Genomic DNA, 20993 nt, shown 5'->3' on the forward strand with positions numbered 1-20993 from the left:
TGTGTGTATATACTGAGGAGAATCTACCTCACCTCTATCTGTATATACTGAGGAGAATCTAACTTACCTCTGTGTGTATATACTGTAAACTACATAAGCAAGTGGCCATGGACTGCAGGGATGGAGCATGCCTTTAAGGCTAAGCTACCTCACCTCTGTGTGTGTATATACTGAGGAGAATCTAACTCCCCTCTATCTGTATATAATTAGGAGAATCTAACTGACCTCTATGTGTATATACTGAGGAGAATCTAACTCGCTTCTATGTATATATACTGAGGAGAATCTACCTCACCTCCATGTGTATATACTGAGGAGAATATAACTGACCTCTATGTGCATATACTGAAAGGCTGTAAGTTCATAAGGAAACGGCCATGGACTGCAGGGATGGAGCATGCTTTTAAGGCTAAGAAAGGGCTGCAACCTCCAGTCTGGGGGTAAATGTAAATTAAAAGGGGCGTTACCTTTAAGGGTAACAAGTGAGATGGGAGGGGAGGCAGATTCTACAGAGGGACATCGGTACATGCAGTCTGAGGAGAATCTAACGCTCCTCTATGTGTATACATGCTTTATTCCTCAGCTCCTCTGAAGTAACAACGACTTCATAAAATGTTGTGTGCGAACAGGTAAACGCCTGTACCAAATTAACTTGGTCGAATCTGAGTATATTGGGGACTGCCCCAGAGTGTGTGTCCGTGTCCTGACCAATGTGAGTTGTGCCCGAGTCCTTTGGGCATAAGTCAGCCACCACCAAAGAATACATTGGTCATAGGCTGTTTTTCTAATAAAACAGCATCTTAAAAAAGCTGGAGTTCTAGTTGACTTCGTCCACAGGTTTTTCTGTTCACCAAAAAAGGCACATTTGTAAAATTGTAGCTACCAGTTGCCGCCAGCAGGGTGCCATTCTGCTACATAGAACTCCTCTAGACTTGAATAAGAGTGTCATACCAACAAACAGCTGAGATTAGTATCAGCAGATGCACTTGAATCACTGTCCTGTGAATGAGCCTGTACCATCCTCGCAGCCGGACCCCCACTGCGACACCGATCCCCACTGTTAACCACTTGCATGCCGCAATCAATGGAGATTGCAGCACATGCTTCCTCTGTGACGTCATCGGGCCGATGCGTTGCCATGGGATCTGGATGTCAGACGATGGCGTCCATGTCTACCATGGCCTATGATTGCTATTGCATCTGATAATGCATTGCAGTACAGAAGTACTGCACTACATATCATAGTCATCATAGCTTTCCTGGTTCAAGTCCTGTACATAAGAAAAAAAATGAAAAAATTGTAGGAAAAAAAAGTTAACAAAAAACATCTTTGTTGCTTTGTATTAAAAAGATACCACATATTTGGTATCCTTGTATCCATAACGACCTGTACAATAAATGGAACACCCTTATTATCCTGCACAGCAAAAACTTAAAGACAGAGCCAAAATGCTTATTTTCTTCATTTTGGCTCCCAAAAACTGCAAGAAAAGTGTTAAAAAATACAAAAAAAAAAACAGTATGTACCCCAATATGGTACCAATAAAAACTACAGCAAAAAAAAGGTGTTCCAGAGCTCCATTGATGGAAAAATAAAGTTATGGGGCTTTGTATGCAGCCATGCAAAAGAAATAATCATTTCCAAATAAAAGGGTTTTCCTCAGTATAAGGCTACCTACACATAAACAAATTCTCATGTAATTTATGCATTAACCCTTTGCATTCCAATTTGTATCCTGGTTTTCCTAGGGGGGCTTACTCTTTTTCTGCCGTTATAGAATAGCGCTATCTGCTGGCTAAAGCCAGTACTGCATGAGCTGACACAATGGATAGCCTCCGACAGCAGATAGGCTGGCAATATACAGTAAGAGAACCCCGACGGATGTCTTTCAACATCGGAGCTGTACAGCCTTAAATCATAATGTCTTTAGATGTCAGACAGTGGGTTGGAAAGGGTTAATAAAAGTTTTATAACACATTCTATGTACCCAATAATGGTACCAATAAAAACTACAGTTTCAGCACGCAAAAAACAAGCCCTCATGGGGCCATGCCGATAGAGAAATAAAAAAGTTACGCCATTGCGTCCTTAAGGGGTTAATAATCCATCTTCCAACCATGAAGAACATACAATAATGCTGGCCTGACTGGAGGCAAACGGATCTACGTACGACGGTTCCGAGCTTGGCCTGATGTGTAATCTGTACCTATGTCCCTGTTGTGTCAGTACGGGTTGCATCTTTCTCATCTGCGAAAAACATGCCTGAAGAAGGACCCTAAGAGGTCTGAAAGCTCGCTGTAACATCATGTATTTTTGTTAGCCATTAAGGCTATCATATCTGCAAGATGACTTGGTTTCTCTCACTGAGAACAATCACATTTTGAAAAACAAAGCTCACACTGATATTGTTTTTTGAGATTGGACCAAAACAGGACTTCCTAGTTTTTCCACGGACCATATACTAACCATAATGTGCTTTTACATGCAGTCGGTTGCAAACACCGACTTAGGCCGCCTGCAGACGAGCGGGTCGGATCCGGCAGCGAGAAATCTCGCCGCGCGATCCGACCCCAGAGCCTGCAGGGGCGAGCGCGTACTCACCCGCGCCTGGCGGCCCCAACTCTTTGATGTGCCGGCTGCCGCGCAGCCGGCGCATGCGCAGACCGGAGCCGGCGGCCAGGTGAGTGCGTGCTCCGCACAAAATTAGAACATGCCGCGGTTTGTTTGCCGCGCGAGATTTCGCGCGGCCAAACCGCGGCCGTCTGCATAGGAGTGCGTATTGTAATGCACTCCTATGCAGACTTTCAGCAGCGGAAATCCCGCGGGAAATCCCGCGGCGGGATTTCCGCTCGTCTGCAGGCGGCCTTATAAGGACCTAGTGGTCCTCTGGGAAATATGCAAATAAGGAAGATGAAACAATACCTCTGCAGCGCTACCTACTGGATGGCAGCATTCTTGCAAATCAAGGTCAGGCAAAAACCTCGAAATAGCTGTATGTGGGTGGTTTTCTGGCTTTTGGTCAATTCCCAATCACTGTTATAAAGACCTGTATAAAGGGTCTAACATCGATTTGCAGAAATGCTGCCATCCAATAGGTGGCACTGCAGAGGTTTTGTTCAATCTTCCTCATTTCCTTTGAAGTTGGAGCAGAGCACAAACGTCTGACTCTTCTCGAAGTCCCGTGCGCATGCTCTCCTATTCAAGTCAAAAAAAGCACACAGGACTCTAAGAATAGTCAGGCTTTTGTGCACCACGGGGGCTTCAGAGGGGGGTGGGACACCGCTGGATCACGGCCATGGATCATTAGAAGGGTGCCTACTAGTGATGAGCGAGCATACTCGCTAAGGGCAATTGCTCGAGCAAACATTGCCCTTAGTGAGTACCTGCCCGCTCGGAAGAAAAGGTTCGGGTGTCGGCGGGGGAGAGCGGGGAGGAACGGAGGGGAAATCTCTCTCTCCCCCCTGCTGCCTGCCGCTACTCACCGCTCCCCCGTGCCGGCACCCGAACCTTTTGTCTCAAGCGGGCAGGTACTCGCTAAGGTCAATGCTCGCTTGAGCAATTGCCCTTAGCGAGTATACTCGCTCATCTCTAGTTCCTACTCATTAGCGATATATCTTCTTGCAATGCAAAAGCCTCGCCGGGCACAAAAAACTTTGCAATATCGCTCAGTGTCTTCAATGGGGCCAGCGGCAGCAGCGCCAGCCCCATTGGAAACATCGGGAGTACATCGCAAACTTCTGTCACAGCTGTGACAGCTATGGTAGGGGATTCCTTTATCCCCGCAGGGATATAGGAATCCTCTGCCACAGCTGTGGCAGAAGTCAGTGATGCTATCCAATTGCTTTCAATGGGGTCGACACTGCTTTGGTCCCATTTAAAGAAGGGGGTTGCAGGCAACCCCCACAGTGATGATTTTTGGGGAAGGGCTTGAAATGTAAGACCTTCCCGGAAAATCATCCCTAGCTGGAAAAAAAAAGATTATAGTCACCTAGAAGTGCTTCTTCTGTCCGGCCCAGGCCGTCGTCTTCTGGAGGCCAGGGATTGAAAAATTCCTGCCCTCAGCAAGCGCTGGTCTTATTGGCTGATCGCTCAGCCAATCACAGGCAGCGCTCAGCCATTGAATGACAGCTGAGCGCTACCTGTGATTGGACACAGCAGTCAGCCAATCACAGGCAGCGCTCAGCCATTGAATGACAGCTGAGCGCTACCTGTGATTGGTCACAGCACTAAGCCAATCACAGACAGCGCTCAGCCATTGAGACCAGTGCTTCCTGGGGGCAGGTTTTTTTAATCCCCGGCTCCAGAAGAAGAGTGTCGGGGTCGGACAAAAGAGCCAGACGGCTTTTCTAGGTGAGTATAATTTTTTAAACTTTTTTTTTTTTCCCAGCGAGTGATGATTTTCCGGGAAGGGCTTACATTTCAAGCCCTTCCCCGAAAATCATTGCTGCAGGGGTTGCCTGCAACCTACAGCTTTCAATGGGATAGCATCACAGACTTCTGCCAGGAGATGTGGCAGAGGATTCCTTAATCCCCGTGGTTCCTGCCGGGATGAAGGAATCCCCTGCCATAGCTGTGGCAGAAGTCCGCGACGTATTCCCTATATTTTTAACGGGGCTGTCGCTGCTGCTGCCGGCCCCATTGAAAACACTGAGCGATATTGCAGCTTTTTTTCTCTGCACTGCGAGGCTTGAGAGTAAAAATTGCAAATGAGTATGAAACCATTGAAAATCATTGGTTTCATAATCATCGCTCTCGCATCGCAAGAAAACATATCGCTGGTGGGTAGGCACCCTAAAAAAAACACATCACCTGGCCCTGTCACCTGCTCTAATCTCACCATACCTTAGTTTATACCGCTGTGGTAACATGTCAGGTTCCCCATAACTCTTAAATTCAGACACGTTAATAGGTAGTGTGGTGCTGCAGGTCACAAGATGATGATTAGGGCCATGACATTAGGCATTGTGTGTGCTAACTGAGCTGGGACCGCTGTAGGGCTGTGGTGGAGGAGATAAAACCTCCAGACACACTTCTGTAAAGGGAAGGAAAACAGACCGTTCAGGAGCACTGAAAGGGGTGCTAGCCCGAGGTCCGGTGCGGACCAAGCGTAGAAGGCTCGATTCTGACAGGGAGGACGCCCCCTAGACTCACACACACCCTGGTAGGGTATGACAATGAATTGTGCTGGTGTTATGACAGAAGCGCTGTGATGTCAGTGATCAGGTGACCAAGAAAAGTCTCCAACAGATCATGATTGGAGTTCCATTGTCTGGTAATGTGAACTGCGTTCAAAGAACTTCATCAGTGTGTCTTGAGAAGCTGTAAGGAGGAGTCAACCTGATTACCACTCACTAATCGGCCATTGTTGCCAGTTTATTTGTTAATATGTCAATAAATAAATATATTTCTCTTCTTCATTTTGAACATCCCAAGTAGAAAATCCTTCATAAGCTCCATCTAGCAGGTATGTACAACACATGACTCCTCTCATCGAGGGTCGATGCTGGGACTCGGAGTCCCTTTCCCCAAGTTGCCAAACTTGGGCATATGGATAATTAATGTGAGTTTGTTTCCAATGTATAGGTTTGTACAGTTTTAATCTAAAAGGGACTCTATCACCTACTTTTAGCCCTATGAGCTGAGCTTATGGGCTGAAAGCAAGTGACCCACTGAGTCCAGGGATGTAAGTCATTCCCCCAGTGTAAGCCTTGGAAGCCACCACTCGGTACATTGAGAGACACGGCTAAGTAGTCCTCCTCTTATAAAATTAGGACAGGCGGACTACTTAGCAACCCCCACGCTGGGGATGTTAAGTATAAGATTTACATCCACGGACTCAGCAGTCACCTACTTTCAGTCCATAAGCTAAGCTGATAGGGTTAACCACTGTCCGCTGTCTTCCTACATTCCCAGTGAAGCCTGTTCAGCTCTGATGTCTGAAGATGTCCGGCAGGGTATTCTTACTGTATATCGCCGGCCACTCTGTTGTTGGGGGCCTCTCCAGCATGTCACATACTGCCGTACTGGCTCTAGCCAGCAGATGGCAGTATTGTATAATGGCAGAAAGAGAAAGCCCCCTAGGAAACCCTGAATCCAAAATTTGATTGCAAAAGGTTAAAGGTAGGTGACAGAGTCCCTTTAAAACCACCACTCCATAAAACTTTAGTGTGTTGGTTGCTCTGAATTGTTAGTCCTCTAGAACAGGGGTGCACAACCTTTTATGGTCTGAGGGCTGCGTTGTCCCACTGAACCACGTTTTAGGGCTGCAATAAAATTTAGGGGCATTGCCATCTGAGACATTTATGGCATATCCTAAATGTCTGATAGTTCCACCTCTAAGACTTCCACTTCAAAAACTACGAGAATAGGGGTCCCCTGCACTCCAGAGAGGAAGACCCTATTCATGCATGTGGCTCTCTATTGAAGACTGTAGTACACATAGTTGACCACCACTAATGTATAGGCTTCTTTCTGGAGTGAAGGGACCCCATTCTCTTGATGTGCGGGGAGTCCAAAGAGGGCTGCACAATGCACCATTAATACTTGCCACTCTCTCTGAGGTGGAAACCAGAGATAAGTAGACCAACACAGACCAGCATTCTGTGTCCAGCTGGTAAGGGGCCGTATGGCACCACGGGTTGCAGGAGTTCCCGGGGACGCAGGTTGTGCCCCTCTGTTTTAGGTGGTGCTGCGGTCTAGTTCATACAGGGTCAAGAGTAAAAGCAATCACTGAATGATTCCTGCAAACGTGTTGATAGGGAGAAGGAGCGACTTCGTCATGTATCTGCTCAGGCCACAGTCTTCTTTGCCCTCCCCGTGAGCACGTGACGCCCGCATCTTCTGTAGGCTGTATCCAGGCTCCTGGCAGGGGGAAACCTCAAAGCTGCAAAAAACAATTAAAGCGACTGGATCACTAACTTTTTTTTTTTTTTTTAATATTACCAAATAGCGAAACACATTTCATTTTTTAACTTTTTATTCTCTGATTGTATATATTTTTTTTTTACTCTGCTGCCTATACATGACTATGGGGGCGGCCATCTTGCCTGAGCTGCATGAGAATGCATTCAAGCGGGCGAGTTCCGATATGGACAGAACTAGTGTATGACAATTACACATTGTTTTCAATCTGTTTATTAGAGATGAGCGAACGTGCTCGTTTAGAGCAATTACTCGATCAAGCAACACTGTTTTCGAGTAACTGCCTAATCGGGCGAAAAGATTCGGGGGGCGCCGGGGGCGAGCGGGAAGGAAAGTGAGAGAGAGAGAGCTCCTCCTGTTTCCCCCCTGCTACCCTCCGCTCCACCCCAGCACCCGCCGAATCTTTTCGCCCGAGTAGGCAGTTACTCGAAAAAAGCGATGCTCGATCGAGTAATTGTCCTAAACGAGCATGTTCACTCATCTCTAGTGTTGATTCACGAGTGATTTTTTTTTTTTTTTTTTTTTTTTTGTTGGCACGCCCCAATTTTTGGCCGCTTCCATCGTCAGTTCTTTATGGGATCTAAAAAATTAAAAATCGCACTTGCACGCCATGCGAGTGTGATGTCATTCTTACCATTGCAACTATTGACAGCAATTGAGTTCTCTTTATACACGTGAAAATCATAGATGCAATTCAGTGTATTTTTTTTAAGCAAACATGCTCTGTGCTCACGCCCAGAATCGCTAGTTCAAAAGTGCAATATCGGTCCAAGTTTCTTGGACCGATATTGCGCTCGCCCGTGTAAATGCACCCTTATAAAGCATTTAGAGATACACTACACAACAGCCTAATGTGCCACTTGCAAAATAGGCAGGAGGGGACCCACTGCTTCACATTGGAGACTGTTCTAGACATGTTCTGTCAGCTCTGTAGACGTCATGTTGCATGGAGGGGTAGATAGTCACAGCTTATACCTATTGTGAATGGTGGATCCTGTGTTATCTACATGTAGATGTTACCTCTCAGTGTAATCCTGCCTGTGATGTTAGTGAGATGACGCAAGGGGAAGTATTATAATAGTCTTGTACATAGAGGGCAGTATTATAGTAGTTATATTCTTGTACATAGGAGGCAGTATTATAGCTGTTATATTCTGGCATATAGAGGGCAGTATTATAGTAGTTATATTCTTGTACATAGGAGGCAGTATTATAGCTGTTATATTCTGGCATATAGAGGGCAGTATTATACTAGTTATATTCTAGAACATAGAGGGCAGTATTATAGTAGTTATATTCTTGTACATAGGAGGCAGTATTATAGCTGTTATATTCTGGCATATAGAGGGCAGTATTATAGTAGTTATATTCTTGTACATAGGAGGCAGTATTATAGCTGTTATATTCTGGCATATAGAGGGCAGTATTATAGTAGTTATATTCTTGTACATAGGGGGCAGTATTATAGTAGTTATATTCTTGTACATAGGGGCAGTATTATAGTAGTTATATTCTTGTACATGGGAGCAGTATTATAGTAGTTATATTCTTGTACATAGGGGCAGTATTATAGTAGTTATATTCTTGTACATAGGAGCAGTATTATAGTAGTTATATTCTTGTACATAGAGGCAGTATTATAGTAGTTATATTCTTGTACATAGGGGGCAGTATTATAGTAGTTATATTCTTGTACATAGGGAGCAGTATTATAGTAGTTATATTCTTGTACATAGGGGCAGTATTATAGTAGTTATATTCTTGTACATAGGGGGGCAGTATTATTGTAGTTCTATTCATGTACATAGGGGGCAGTATTATAGTAGTTATATACTTGTACATAAGGGACAGTATTATAGTAGTTATATTCTTGTACATAGGAGGCACTATTATAGTAGTTATATTCTTGTACATAGGGGACAGTATTATAGTACTTATATTCTTGTACATAGGGGCAGTATTATAGTAGTTATATTCTTGTACATAGGGGGGCAGTATTATTGTAGTTCTATTCATGTACATAGGGGGCAGTATTATAGTAGTTATATTCTTGTACATAGGGGGCAGTATTATAGTAGTTATATTCTTGTACATAGGGGGCAGTATTATAGTAGTTATATTCTTGTACATAGGGAGCAGTATTATAGTAGTTATATACTTGTACATAAGGGACAGTATTATAGTAGTTATATTCTTGTACATAGGAGGCACTATTATAGTAGTTATATACTTGTACATAAGGGACAGTATTATAGTAGTTATATTCTTGTACATAGGGGACAGTATTATAGTAGTTATATTCTTGTACATAGGGGCAGTATTATAGTAGTTATATTCTTGTACATAGGGGGGGCAGTATTATTGTAGTTCTATTCATGTACATAAGGGACAGTATTATAGTAGTTATATTCTTGTACATAGGGGGCAGTATTATAGTAGTTATATTCTTGTACATAGGGGGGCAGTATTATTGTAGTTCTATTCTTGTACATAAGGGACAGTATTATAGTAGTTATATTCTTGTACATAGGGGACAGTATTATAGTAGTTATATTCTTGTACATAGGGAGCAGTATTATAGTAGTTATATTCTTGTACATAGGGGCAGTATTATAGTAATTATATTTTTGTACATAGGGGGCAGTATTATAGTAGTTATATTCGTGTACATGGGAGGCAGTATTATAGTAGTTATATTCGTGTACATGGGAGGCAGTATTATAGTAGTTATATTCGTGTACATAGGGAGCAGTATTATAGTAGTTATATTCTTGTACATAGGGGCAGTATTATAGTAGTTATATTCTTGTACATAGGGGGCAGTATTATAGTAGTTATATTCTTGTACATAGGGGACAGTATTATAGTAGTTATATTCTTGTACATAGGGGGCAGTATTATAGTAGTTATATTCTTGTACATAGGGGGGCAGTATTATTGTAGTTCTATTCTTGTACATAAGGGACAGTATTATAGTAGTTATATTCTTGTACATAGTGGGCAGTATTATAGTAGTTATATTCTTGTACATAGGGAGCAGTATTATAGTAGTTATATTCTTGTACATAGGAGCAGTATTATAGTAGTTATATTCTTGTACATAGGGGCAGTATTACAGTAGTTATATTCTTGTACATAGAGGGCAGTAGTATAGTAGTTCTATTCTTGTACATAGGAGGCAGTATTATAGTAGTTATATTCTTGTACATAGGGGGCAGTATTATAGTACTTATACTCTTGTACATAGGGGACAGTATTATAGTAGTTATATTCTTGTACATAGGGGGCAGTATTATAGTACTTATACTCTTGTACATAGGGGACAGTATTATAGTAGTTATATTCTTGTACATAGGGGCAGTATTATAGTAGTTATATTCTTGTACATAGGAGCCGTATTATAGTAGTTATATTCTTGTACATAGGAGCTGTATTATAGTAGTTATATTCTTGTACATAGGGGGGCAGTATTATTGTAGTTATATTCTTGTACATAGGGGCAGTATTACAGTAGTTATATTCTTGTACATAGGGGGCAGTATTATTGTAGTTCTATTCATGTACATAGGAGCAGTATTATAGTAGTTATATTCTTGTACATAGGGAGCAGTATTATAGTAGTTATATTCTTGTACATAGGGGGCAGTATTATAGTACTTATATTCTTGTACATAGGGGACAGTATTATAGTAGTTATATTCTTGTACATAGGGAGCAGTATTATAGTAGTTATATTCTTGTACATAGGGGCAGTATTATAGTAATTATATTTTTGTACATAGGAGGTAGTATTATAGTAGTTATATTCTTGTACATAGGGGACAGTATTATAGTAGTTATATTCTTGTACATAGGGAGCAGTATTATAGTAGTTATATTCTTGTACATAGGGGCAGTATTATAGTAATTATATTTTTGTACATAGGGCGCAGTATTATAGTAGTTATATTCGTGTACATGGGAGGCAGTATTATAGTAGTTATATTCGTGTACATAGGGGGCAGTATTATAGTAGTTATATTCTTGTACATAGGGAGCAGTATTATAGTAGTTATATTCTTGTACATAGGGGCAGTATTATAGTAATTATATTTTTGTACATAGGAGGTAGTATTATAGTAGTTATATTCGTGTACATGGGAGGCAGTATTATAGTAGTTATATTCGTGTACATAGGGGGCAGTATTATAATAGCTATATTCTTGTACATAGGGAGCAGTATTATAGTAGTTATATTCTTGTACATAGGGGACAGTATTATAGTAGTTATATTCTTGTACATAGGGGACAGTATTATAGTAGTTATATTCTTGTACATAGGAGGCAGTATTATAGTAGTTATATTCTTGTACATAGGGGGCAGTATTATAGCAGTTATATTCTTGTACATAGGGGGCAGTATTACAGTAGTTATATTCTTGTACAAAGGGGGCAGTATTATTGTAGTTCTATTCATGTACATAGGAGCAGTATTATAGTAGTTATATTCTTGTACATAGGGGCAGTATTATAGTACTTATACTCTTGTACATAGGGACAGTATTATAGTACTTATACTCTTGTAAATAGGGGGCAGTATTATAGTAGTTATACTCTTGTAAATAGGGGGCAGTATTATAGTAGTTATATTCTTGTACATAGGGAGCAGTATTATAGTAGTTATATTCTTGTACATAGGGAGCAGTAATATAGTAGTTATATTCTTGTACATGGAGGCAGTATTATAGTAGTTATATTCTTGTACATAGGGGACAGTATTGTAGTAGTTATATTCTTGTACATAGGAGGCAGTATTATAGCAGTTATATTCTTGTACATAGGGAGCAGTAATATAGTAGTTATATTCTCGTACATAGGGGAGCAGTAATATAGTAGTTATATTCTTGTACATAGGGGGGCAGTATTCTAGTACTTATATTCTTTTATATAAGAGGTAATATAATAGTTATATTCTTGTACATAGGCGCAGTATTATAGTAGTTATATTCTTGTACATCAGAAGCAGTGTTATAGCAGTTACTGTGTGTGCATGGAGGGCAGTATTACAGTAGTTCTTGTATATATTGGATGTTATTTTAGTAGTTATGTTCTTGTTCTAAGAGGGCTCTATTATAGAATCATGATATGTCATTGTCTGGGAAAGTAATGGAGACACGACCGATGATAGACTGAGAATTACATGGTTAATTTATACACTTGTGGCATTAACTCTTACCTTGACACATTGTTGTGCACCCTGCGGCTGTCTTTGTCCAGCTGTAGACTCAGTGTCCTGAGGTCCAGGCTCCTCATTTGGATGCTAGATGCTTTTAGTCCATTAAGTTTGCACTGCAACCAACAAAAGCGTGACCTCCTCTATGCTGCTGTGTGACATTGTCAAGGGTGACTTTTTAAGCTAGATGTGAACTCACCAATGCAGAACGCCCCGATATTGTGGACTTGCCCGTTTCACAAAAGTAGACGTTCAGACACACGAGATCTGTAAAATATAGTGTCCATTACGCGATCCGTGCGTTTCTTCGCATATATAACCTAGTGGTCAAAAAGTTAGCATTTCTCACCATCACCTTCGTTATTCGATATTGTCTTAATAACTGCCCCAGATGTTCTCACCACAAGGGACTCTTCTCTCTCTCTATGACTGGCTAAAGCCTGAAAAATTAGGAAAGTAACTTCTATGCATATTTCCACCATTTATAATGTGTATAATCTGAGCTCCTAGTTGCCCTCATGCTTGAGTACCTTTTGATAATGGACCTGGATCCCTGCGCCTCGAGAATCTACTACAGTCTTCTTTCTGGTTAATGTGTTCACTGAACAAAAAGAAGTTTATTAGCATAAAGCACAGATGGATACAATGTGATTTTACACGAGGAATGTTTTTTAACCCATTAACACTGCAGGGCATACAGTTACATCCTGCAGTTTCGGCTTTGTATCAAGGGAGATGGCGGGGTGACCCGGCTCCATACAACATGAGTGTCGTCTGTTTCTTATAACCAACAGCTCCAATAAGCTGCGCTGCTCATTGGAGCTGTTAATCCTTTAAATGCCACTGTCAATTCTGACAGCGGCATTTAAATACCCCAACCGATGTTCGGGTGCCATGCACTGCCCCCCGCGATATGATCACAGGTTGCCATGCGGTTGCGATGGCAGCCAGGGGCTGTCATTGCAAATTGCCCATCAAACCATGGTTGTGGCGTGGCTTGATAGATTGCCTGTCAGATCGTGGTAGAATGTAATGCTGTGGCATAACCTCATACTGTAGGAGTGATCAAAGCATCGCAAAGTTCTTGTTCCCTCTGGGGATTAGAAGAAAAAAAAAGTTTTACTAATTATTAAAAAAAATAAGTAATAAAAAAAGTTTAAAAAAACAAAAATACACATTTGGTATCACTGCATCCATAAAAGTACAATCTATTAAAGTAATACATGATTTACCCCGCACGGTGAACGTCATCAGTATAAAAAAATTTAAGATAGAATTGCGCTTTTTTGGTTACCCTGTCACCAAGAAATAATGTAATAAAAAGTGATCCAAAAGTCTCATGTATTCCAAAATGGTACCAACGGAAACTACAGCACGTCCCGCACTAAATGATCCCTTGCACAACTATGTCGACAGAAAAATTAAAAAGTTATGGGCGCCATAAAAGCAAGACGCACTCAAAGATGGTGGAATTTCATTTTTTTTCCTTTTCACTCCACTTTGAATTTTTTTAAAGTTTTTTTTTTTTTTGGCATATTAAATAGTACAACTCTTCCCGCAAAAAAAATGCTCCAAGACAGCGACAACGATGGATAAATAAGAGTTATGATTTTTATTTATCTATCAACATAGATGTCTGAGGGCATGTTTCTTGCAGAGATGAGCGAATACCAAAATGCTCGGGTGCTCGTTATTCGGGTCGAGCTTTTTGTAATATTCAAGAGCTCAAGTAACGAACCCCATTGAAATCAATGGGAGCCCTGAACATTTTCGGATTTGACCCGCCGGGTGCTGAGCTTTTTTTTTTCCTTTTCTTTTTCTCCCTCCCCCTCTCCCTCATTTCTTGTGTGATGAGTTTTACTTTTCAATTAGCCTATTTAATGTACCCTATAATGGACTGAAAAACGTAAAAACAAAAAATGGAATGAAATGGAAAAAAAGCCAAATTCTACCTTTTTTGGGGGGGGGGGGGAATCTCTTGTATCTATGGCGTATATACTGCAGCAGAAGTGGCTAGCTGACGTTATTCTATGGGTAAGTACAATTACGATGAGACAATTTATATAATTTTTTTTTTCTGTCCTACAATAAAATATCTTGAAAAAAAATATTCTGGCCGCCATAACTTTTATGGGGATGCAAAAAACACGATAATGAAGCTAATCTAACCAAACCGTAACCTGCTGCGCTGGTAGTGCCAAGTCCATAAGCACACAACTGCACCATCATGGCAATGGGATAGACAGTTAAGTCATGCGAACTGCCAAATGCTGATCAGAATTCTATTTTTTTTTCCATTGGGGCTAAGAAGGAAACATCATATATATACAAAGGACCAATGCAAAAGCTTTGATGACATGTATTGGCCTACTTTACATCTAATTCATATGCACCAGCATCAGTGCTCATATAAGGATATCGGCAGCGGTGTTAACTGTCCGTCTGTCTATATCCTATCTGTCTCTCTACCTACCTACATACCTCATATCTATCATACCTCATATCGATCTATTTCTCTTTCTTGGGCCAGACTGTTACACATTGTACGGGTATATGATGTTCTTATATTCAGGATCCCAAGATGTAAATTTGGTCTTGTTTTAGGATGAAATAGAGGTGTGAACTAATATTTTTAGATATCTCTGACCGAATGTCTCAATTTTTCTCCCCTTGTTTCGTTCATTCTCCATTTTTTTTCTCATTTATATTTTGAAAAAGCTCAATGTCTGAAATGCGTAAGCCTGGCCTATCGGGTTATTTTTATGATATTTGTCTGGAATGAAGCCTTGGATTTTACTGGAAATGTATCTTGCTGGTAGATGTGTCTTAGTGATCTGAAAGCTCTATCTCCAGTTTATTGAAGCACATGGACTCCGTTCCCAGGGGGTTGCTGGTAGTGTGGGCGCTGCTATCGGCCTTTGCTTACATTTATGCATTGACACTTTCCCCAAGGAATCCATAAAGGGATAAAGTTTTGCCCAAGTCCTCATCACTAGACTCCCACCACCGGCATCGCAGTGCTGGGGCCAGGTGGACAAGTAGTTTCACCTTAATCTGTCATGGGAGTATTTTGCCCCTTACTGGATGAATGGAATCTGTACACCAACAGGTCCTGGATTAATTACATTTTACTGTACCTTTTATTTTTTTTACTTTATGGAATTTTTTTTTAAGAAAGCAAAATAATAAAAACCTTCCTTTTCTGGAATCCCATTTGATAGTCAGTCTTACTTACACTTTGTGAATGTACAGTCTTGCAGATCTATTTTAAGTTCACTTAGGAACACGTCTTCCACCGGCTCAAGAGTTAAATCTCTAAAGTGGATCTGAAAGGGAGAAGAACTTTCAATCAAATGGCATTTATTAACAAAAAATACACTCCTCAAAAACAATCCCTCCTAGAAAGAGTTGGAATCAAATGAAACTTTATTTGTATGATTGGAGCGTTGATGTAAGTGATCAATATTAGAGCGAAAGGATCATTTATTGTGGAGGACTGACCCCATGAAGGGAGGCTCTAGGACCCTGTTGGGCCATCTTTAGCTTGGATACAAGATGTGATAGAGGAGGGCATAGAGGCTCTAGTACCCTGTTGGGCCATCTTTAGCTTGTATACAAGATGTGATACAGGGGGGCATGGAGGCTCTAGTACCCTGTTGTACCACCTCTAGCTTGGATACAAGATGTGATACAGGTGGGCATGGAGGCACTAGTACCCTGTTGTACCGCCTCTAGCTTGTATACAAGATGTGATACGGGCGGGCATGGAGGCTCTAGTACCCTGTTGTACCGCCTCTAGCTAGGATGTAAGATGTGATACAGTTGGGCATGGATACTCTAGTACCCTGTTGGGCCACCTCTAGCATGTATACAAGATGTGATATGGGTGGGCATGGAGGCTCTAGTACCCTGTTGTACCACATCTAGCTTTCATATATGATGGCCTCCAGACCATCACACCAGCAGGATTAAGGTCTCTAGATACGAACACGTATGTCTCCAGTACCCAAACTAGTCCTGCTTTCACTCATTTGTCGCCTGTGCAGCGAGGTGTTCTTCATGAGGACTGCCATAACCCGATGGTGGTTGTTGTTTTCCTTGTTGGGCATGTAGGGATTACGATATTATCTATTATCCAGTACATATACCCTTTAGGTCCTCTCGTTTTCTATCCCTCAGAGGATCGCTTCTCATTTGGATTATCCAATCCTGGGGATAGTCGCTAGTTTTTTGTTTTTGTTAGTCCTAGCCCTTATTGTTTTTATATTTCCATTAATAAAAGTTTTAGATTTTCTATTCTAGGGTTCTTTTTCTGTAAAGGGTTACTATATAACTGCTGTTTACTTCACTGTATTGTCATTAGAGTAGCTCTTTTTGATATTGTATAAGATCCAGAACTTGCCTTGACAGAGTATATCTGAAAGAATACGGGTTGTAATCCAAAGCGCAGGTAGTAGGAGGCTACATCCAATATGAACGGGTCCGATGTGGAGTCTCTGGATGGACACGGTGGCTGTGAAGAACATACCATGGGTTAGTTGAGAAGAGGAAAGTGTGGGACCTTCCATAAAGTAGAAGGTGTTTAACCCTTTCCAATTCAATTTATATCCTGGTTTTCCTAGGAGGGGGGTCTTACTCTTTTTCTGCCGTTATACAACGGCGCTATCTGCTGGCTAAAGCCAGTACTGCATGAGGTGACACATTGGATGGGCTCAAACAGCAGAGAGGCTGGCAATGCACAGTAAGAGAACCCCGACGGGCGTCTTGCAACATCGGAGCTGTACAGCTTTAAATCATAATGTCTTTAGACGTCAGACAGTGGATTGGAAAGGGTTAAGAGAACCAGTCAGCTCTACAGCTCTAGCTTAGTAAAAGCTTTCATCTTTTCCTCAAACTGCCTTGTGCCATTTTTCTGTTACTACTTCTAAAAATGTCTAAAAAAAACTTGCCAACCGTACGTCATCATTCACCTGTATCTACCCATTGACTCTGCCCGATCACGGCTGACAGTATCATCACACCTTATTAACGAGGGCAATGTTACCGCCTGCTTCCTGTGCTGTCCGTACTGACAGCAGTGCCAGGAATCAGCGGGATCTAAAGCAGCGGACCCATGAAAAGCATCTGTTGATGACCGATCATGAGAATAGTCAACAGACATCCCCGAAGTCCCAGAAACCCCTTTAATGATGGATTCTTTCTTATAACAATCCACTTCCTCCACCAGCTATTTTCCCCATCGTTTGATCTGCTGTGTTATTACTAGTATTATCTACTTACCATAAGTGCAAGTTTGGTAATTGTGTCGTAGAGGGTGTTAATGTTTTTGTCATACCACGGATCCACCTGGCCCAGGTAGGTGCTAATCTCACAGATGTCACTCATGGCAGATGACTCCTAAGGACACAAATCATATTCATGGAAGGATTCTCCATCACATTGTCATAGTGAACCACGCCAACCCACACTTAGTACCAGCTGGCAGGTTTAGTGTTCGAGACCCGGCCGCTCGCCACCTGCCATATTTCCTCGAATTTATGCCAGGAAGTGGCGTCAATGATAGCTGAAATCTCCGCCACCCCGTAGCTGCCATACATTTCCTATAGTCTGAAGATGCACCTAATGTACTTGCGACTCTTAATTCATTTGGCGCACTTTATGCCAGCGCGGCCTTTACTGAAACCGACGTATAAAACACCAGTTTGAGGCTTATTTCACACGGGCAAGCGCGATATTGAGCCGTGAAACGCAGCCTAATATCGCACTCGCGCCATGTCCCCACAGAGATGAGGCATTTTTGTCTCCAGACCGCCTACTCTGATTCCACAACAGTTGCGATCCTCCGGCGCAGCCGATCGACAAGTGTTTCTCATTAGATAAATGGATAAGAGTTGCGCCTCGTGTAATATTGAATGTAAACCATTTTAGGGTGAATTCTTACTCACCTGGTGCATGCTGGGTTAACCTTGGCAAGGTATATCCCACCTGCACCCCACGGCCAAGTTGGTGTAGAATCAATTATAACCTTTGTCCACAATCCAGGATTACTGGAGCAGAAGAAGCTTACTGGCTCACCAGGAGCTTGCATCACCAAGGAATAGGGAATAAACACCTGCGCTCTTCTGGACTAAGGTGCGCTCTCCGAATTAAGTGCTCTGTAGGTTATTGTCCGTTATTCATACATGCCACGCGTATCGGAACCACACAATGTGCCTTTTTCAAGCAATAGATAACATATGTAGCACACAGATATATATATATATATATATATATATATGTGTGTGTATATATACCGTGTTTCCCTGAAAATAAGACACTGTCTTATATTATTTGTCTTTTGGGGGGGGGGGGGGCTAATACCTGGTCCGCGGCGTCTGGATGGTCTCCGGCGGCGCTGCGGCAAGTGTCCTCCCCGTCTGCCTGCTCAACTTCTTTCTGGCAACGGGGCTTTCAACAGGCAGACGGGGATGACTCAGCCATTTGCCGCATCGCCGCTGGAGACCATGGGGACGCCGTGGATCAGCAGGACGTCGCGGACCAGGTGAGTATTGATTTTTCTTTTATTTTTGGGGCACCACAGTTAGGTTCTATTTTTGGGGGAGGCCTTATATTTCAAGCCTCCTCCAAAAACCCGATAGGTCTTATTTATCAGGGTAGGACCTATTTTGGGGGAAACACGGTATATTGTGGCAAGTTGAGGTTACTTGCCCGGGATCTCCTGCTTTGGTTCCTCTGCCCAGGGGTTACAGCATTGCAATGATGTCCAGAAAACACAGGGTAAAGTCGAAACGCCAGTTCCTCCAGCATTTATTTCAGCATTTCAACGTAGTCAGTATACATACAGTCCAGAATATCCTATGCAACGTCACACTGTTGTCTGTCACAGTGCACACAGCAACACATACCGCTCCTTGTAGCGTACCTTCCAGGAAGGTGACTTCGCCCCGACAGGCGACGAGTGAGGGGCCAACTACCCCCTGTCTGCTCTGTGCTTCCAGGTCCCTCACAGACCAGCACCAGGTCTACATAAACCTCAGGCCCCCACGGACCCCGAGATTGTGAGGGAGGGGAAATTTAAACTGCGTAACTACACCCTTGCAGGTGCAGGCTAACTAAACCGAACACAGTGACTTTGCTCAGATGCCCTCTACAGGCCACTCTTGCTACTGCACTGTCACTATAATATATATAGAGAGAGAGATTAACTCACATTCAGGCATCCGTTACATGTGCCTCACTGCAACACTGTGACGTCATCGACAGGTGAGGGACTAGAAAAACCACGCGACCTACTTCTTGAACTCTGCGTGCGGTCCAATATTCAAACAAACGTTCTTGTTCAAGTCTCTATATTGTCCGTTAATCTTTATGTGTGTGTGTATGTGTATATATATATATATATATATGTGTGTGTGTGTGTGTGTGTGTGTGTGTGTATATATGTATATATATATATATATATGTGTATATATATCTGTGTGCTACATATGTTAGCTATTGCTTGACAATGGCACATTGTGTGGTGCCGATACGCGTGGCATGTATGAATAAAGCACAGTAACCTACTGGGGGGGGGGGGGGGGCGCGCTCATTTATAAGACCCCATTCAAAAGAATGGGGTTTATTTACATGTGTGATGTGTGTCTCACAACGCACACATCTCTCCCGATTTTCTCGACCATGTGAAAGCAACCTAAGTAAATCTGCCCCAATATCTTAAGACTCCCTTATTTATGAAGGTCCAGTGCTTAAAGAGGCTCTGTCACCGTCTTGTTGCACCCTATCTGAGGGCAGTATATGGTAGTGCCCGTCACACTGATTACAGTGTGGATCTGTGCAGTAGGTTTGGAGAAACTTGCCTTTTATCAGTGACAACACATACATGGAGGACCACTTAAGGTAGTCCTGGATATTCAGGAGCTCCACCCACCCCACCCTCTAGTCTGGGGATAGAGAGAGAACTGCCAATCATTAGCTGAAAGGTGGGTGGGTGTGGCTAACCTGCAGCTCATGAATTTCCAGGACTACTTCTGTGTGTGGTTGCTACTAATAAAATGCAAGTTTCTCCAAAACTACTTATCACGCATATCGGTGGGTACTAGGGTTGCTACCCGGCTGGTAATTCATCGGCCTGGACGGTATTTTGCCCACCAGGCCGGTACCGGTATTTTTTTTTTACCATCCATATTACAGGCTGGTATTATTGAATACCATCTGACACCGAGGCTGGTATTCTCAGTGATTCCTAACTGGGGTGCCGCAGCTGCCCGCTGGTAACCGCACTGGGGGGGGGGGGGAGTGGTCTAATACCTACTTCTGGCGTTCCGGTGCGCTTGTGGGTCCCTGTCGCTCCAGCAGGCTGCCGCGATGTCCCTCGTGCCAGCAGAGCATTTCTTTCTGCTCTAGCCAGTGCCGGCGTCAGCCAATTATAAGTTGGCATTGGGTTAATCAATCACAGCCATTCAATGACATCATTGAATGGCTGTGATTGGTTAACTCAGCGCCAGTTTTCCGACACTAATATTTCTCTAATATGTAATATGCTCGTAGGAAACTAAACTGTCCTAAAACGTTGAAGTGACTCCAACCTTGCAGGTCCTCGTTGTGAGCAGGTTTGGTAAAATACAAAGGATTCATGTAGCCTTCAGCGTTCATCGTGATAGATTAGTTAATATATAAGGGCCACTTACCATGTCAGCCGAGGTATCCACCCCTTCTCCAAGGATAGGAATACAGTAAAACTGGAGGTTAGCTTTCACGGTCCGATGAGGCCGCCTGGCTTCTCTCTTCCTGGAAGATAGTATTATTGTCCACATTGCGTCATCTTTTTTCATCATATATGAACATTAATTGCATTAC

General features: G+C 42.5%; 1 protein-coding gene across 3 annotated transcripts in view; it reads right to left on the reverse strand.

The window, feature by feature from the left end:
- Window positions 1-5342: 5342 nt before the first annotated feature.
- PIK3R6 (phosphoinositide-3-kinase regulatory subunit 6) overlaps window positions 5343-20993 on the reverse strand; it is an 82578-nt gene continuing 66927 nt past the window's right edge. For 2 of the 3 annotated variants that reach the window (XM_066587975.1, XM_066587974.1), the window contains exons 12-20: window positions 20825-20924; window positions 17415-17531; window positions 16537-16647; window positions 15370-15460; window positions 12665-12735; window positions 12484-12574; window positions 12334-12401; window positions 12138-12250; window positions 5343-6884 (exon numbers count right to left, since the gene is read on the reverse strand). In XM_066587975.1, the coding sequence (XP_066444072.1) occupies window positions 6728-6884; window positions 12138-12250; window positions 12334-12401; window positions 12484-12574; window positions 12665-12735; window positions 15370-15460; window positions 16537-16647; window positions 17415-17531; window positions 20825-20924 (919 nt within the window). In that variant the 3' untranslated portion in view covers window positions 5343-6727. The remainder of the gene's footprint in view (window positions 6885-12137; window positions 12251-12333; window positions 12402-12483; window positions 12575-12664; window positions 12736-15369; window positions 15461-16536; window positions 16648-17414; window positions 17532-20824; window positions 20925-20993) is intronic. The other variant, XM_066587976.1, reaches the window with a different exon arrangement.

The sequence above is a fragment of the Eleutherodactylus coqui genome, chromosome 13, assembly GCF_035609145.1.
Source record: "Eleutherodactylus coqui strain aEleCoq1 chromosome 13, aEleCoq1.hap1, whole genome shotgun sequence".
NCBI classification, from domain to species: Eukaryota; Metazoa; Chordata; class Amphibia; order Anura; family Eleutherodactylidae; genus Eleutherodactylus; species Eleutherodactylus coqui.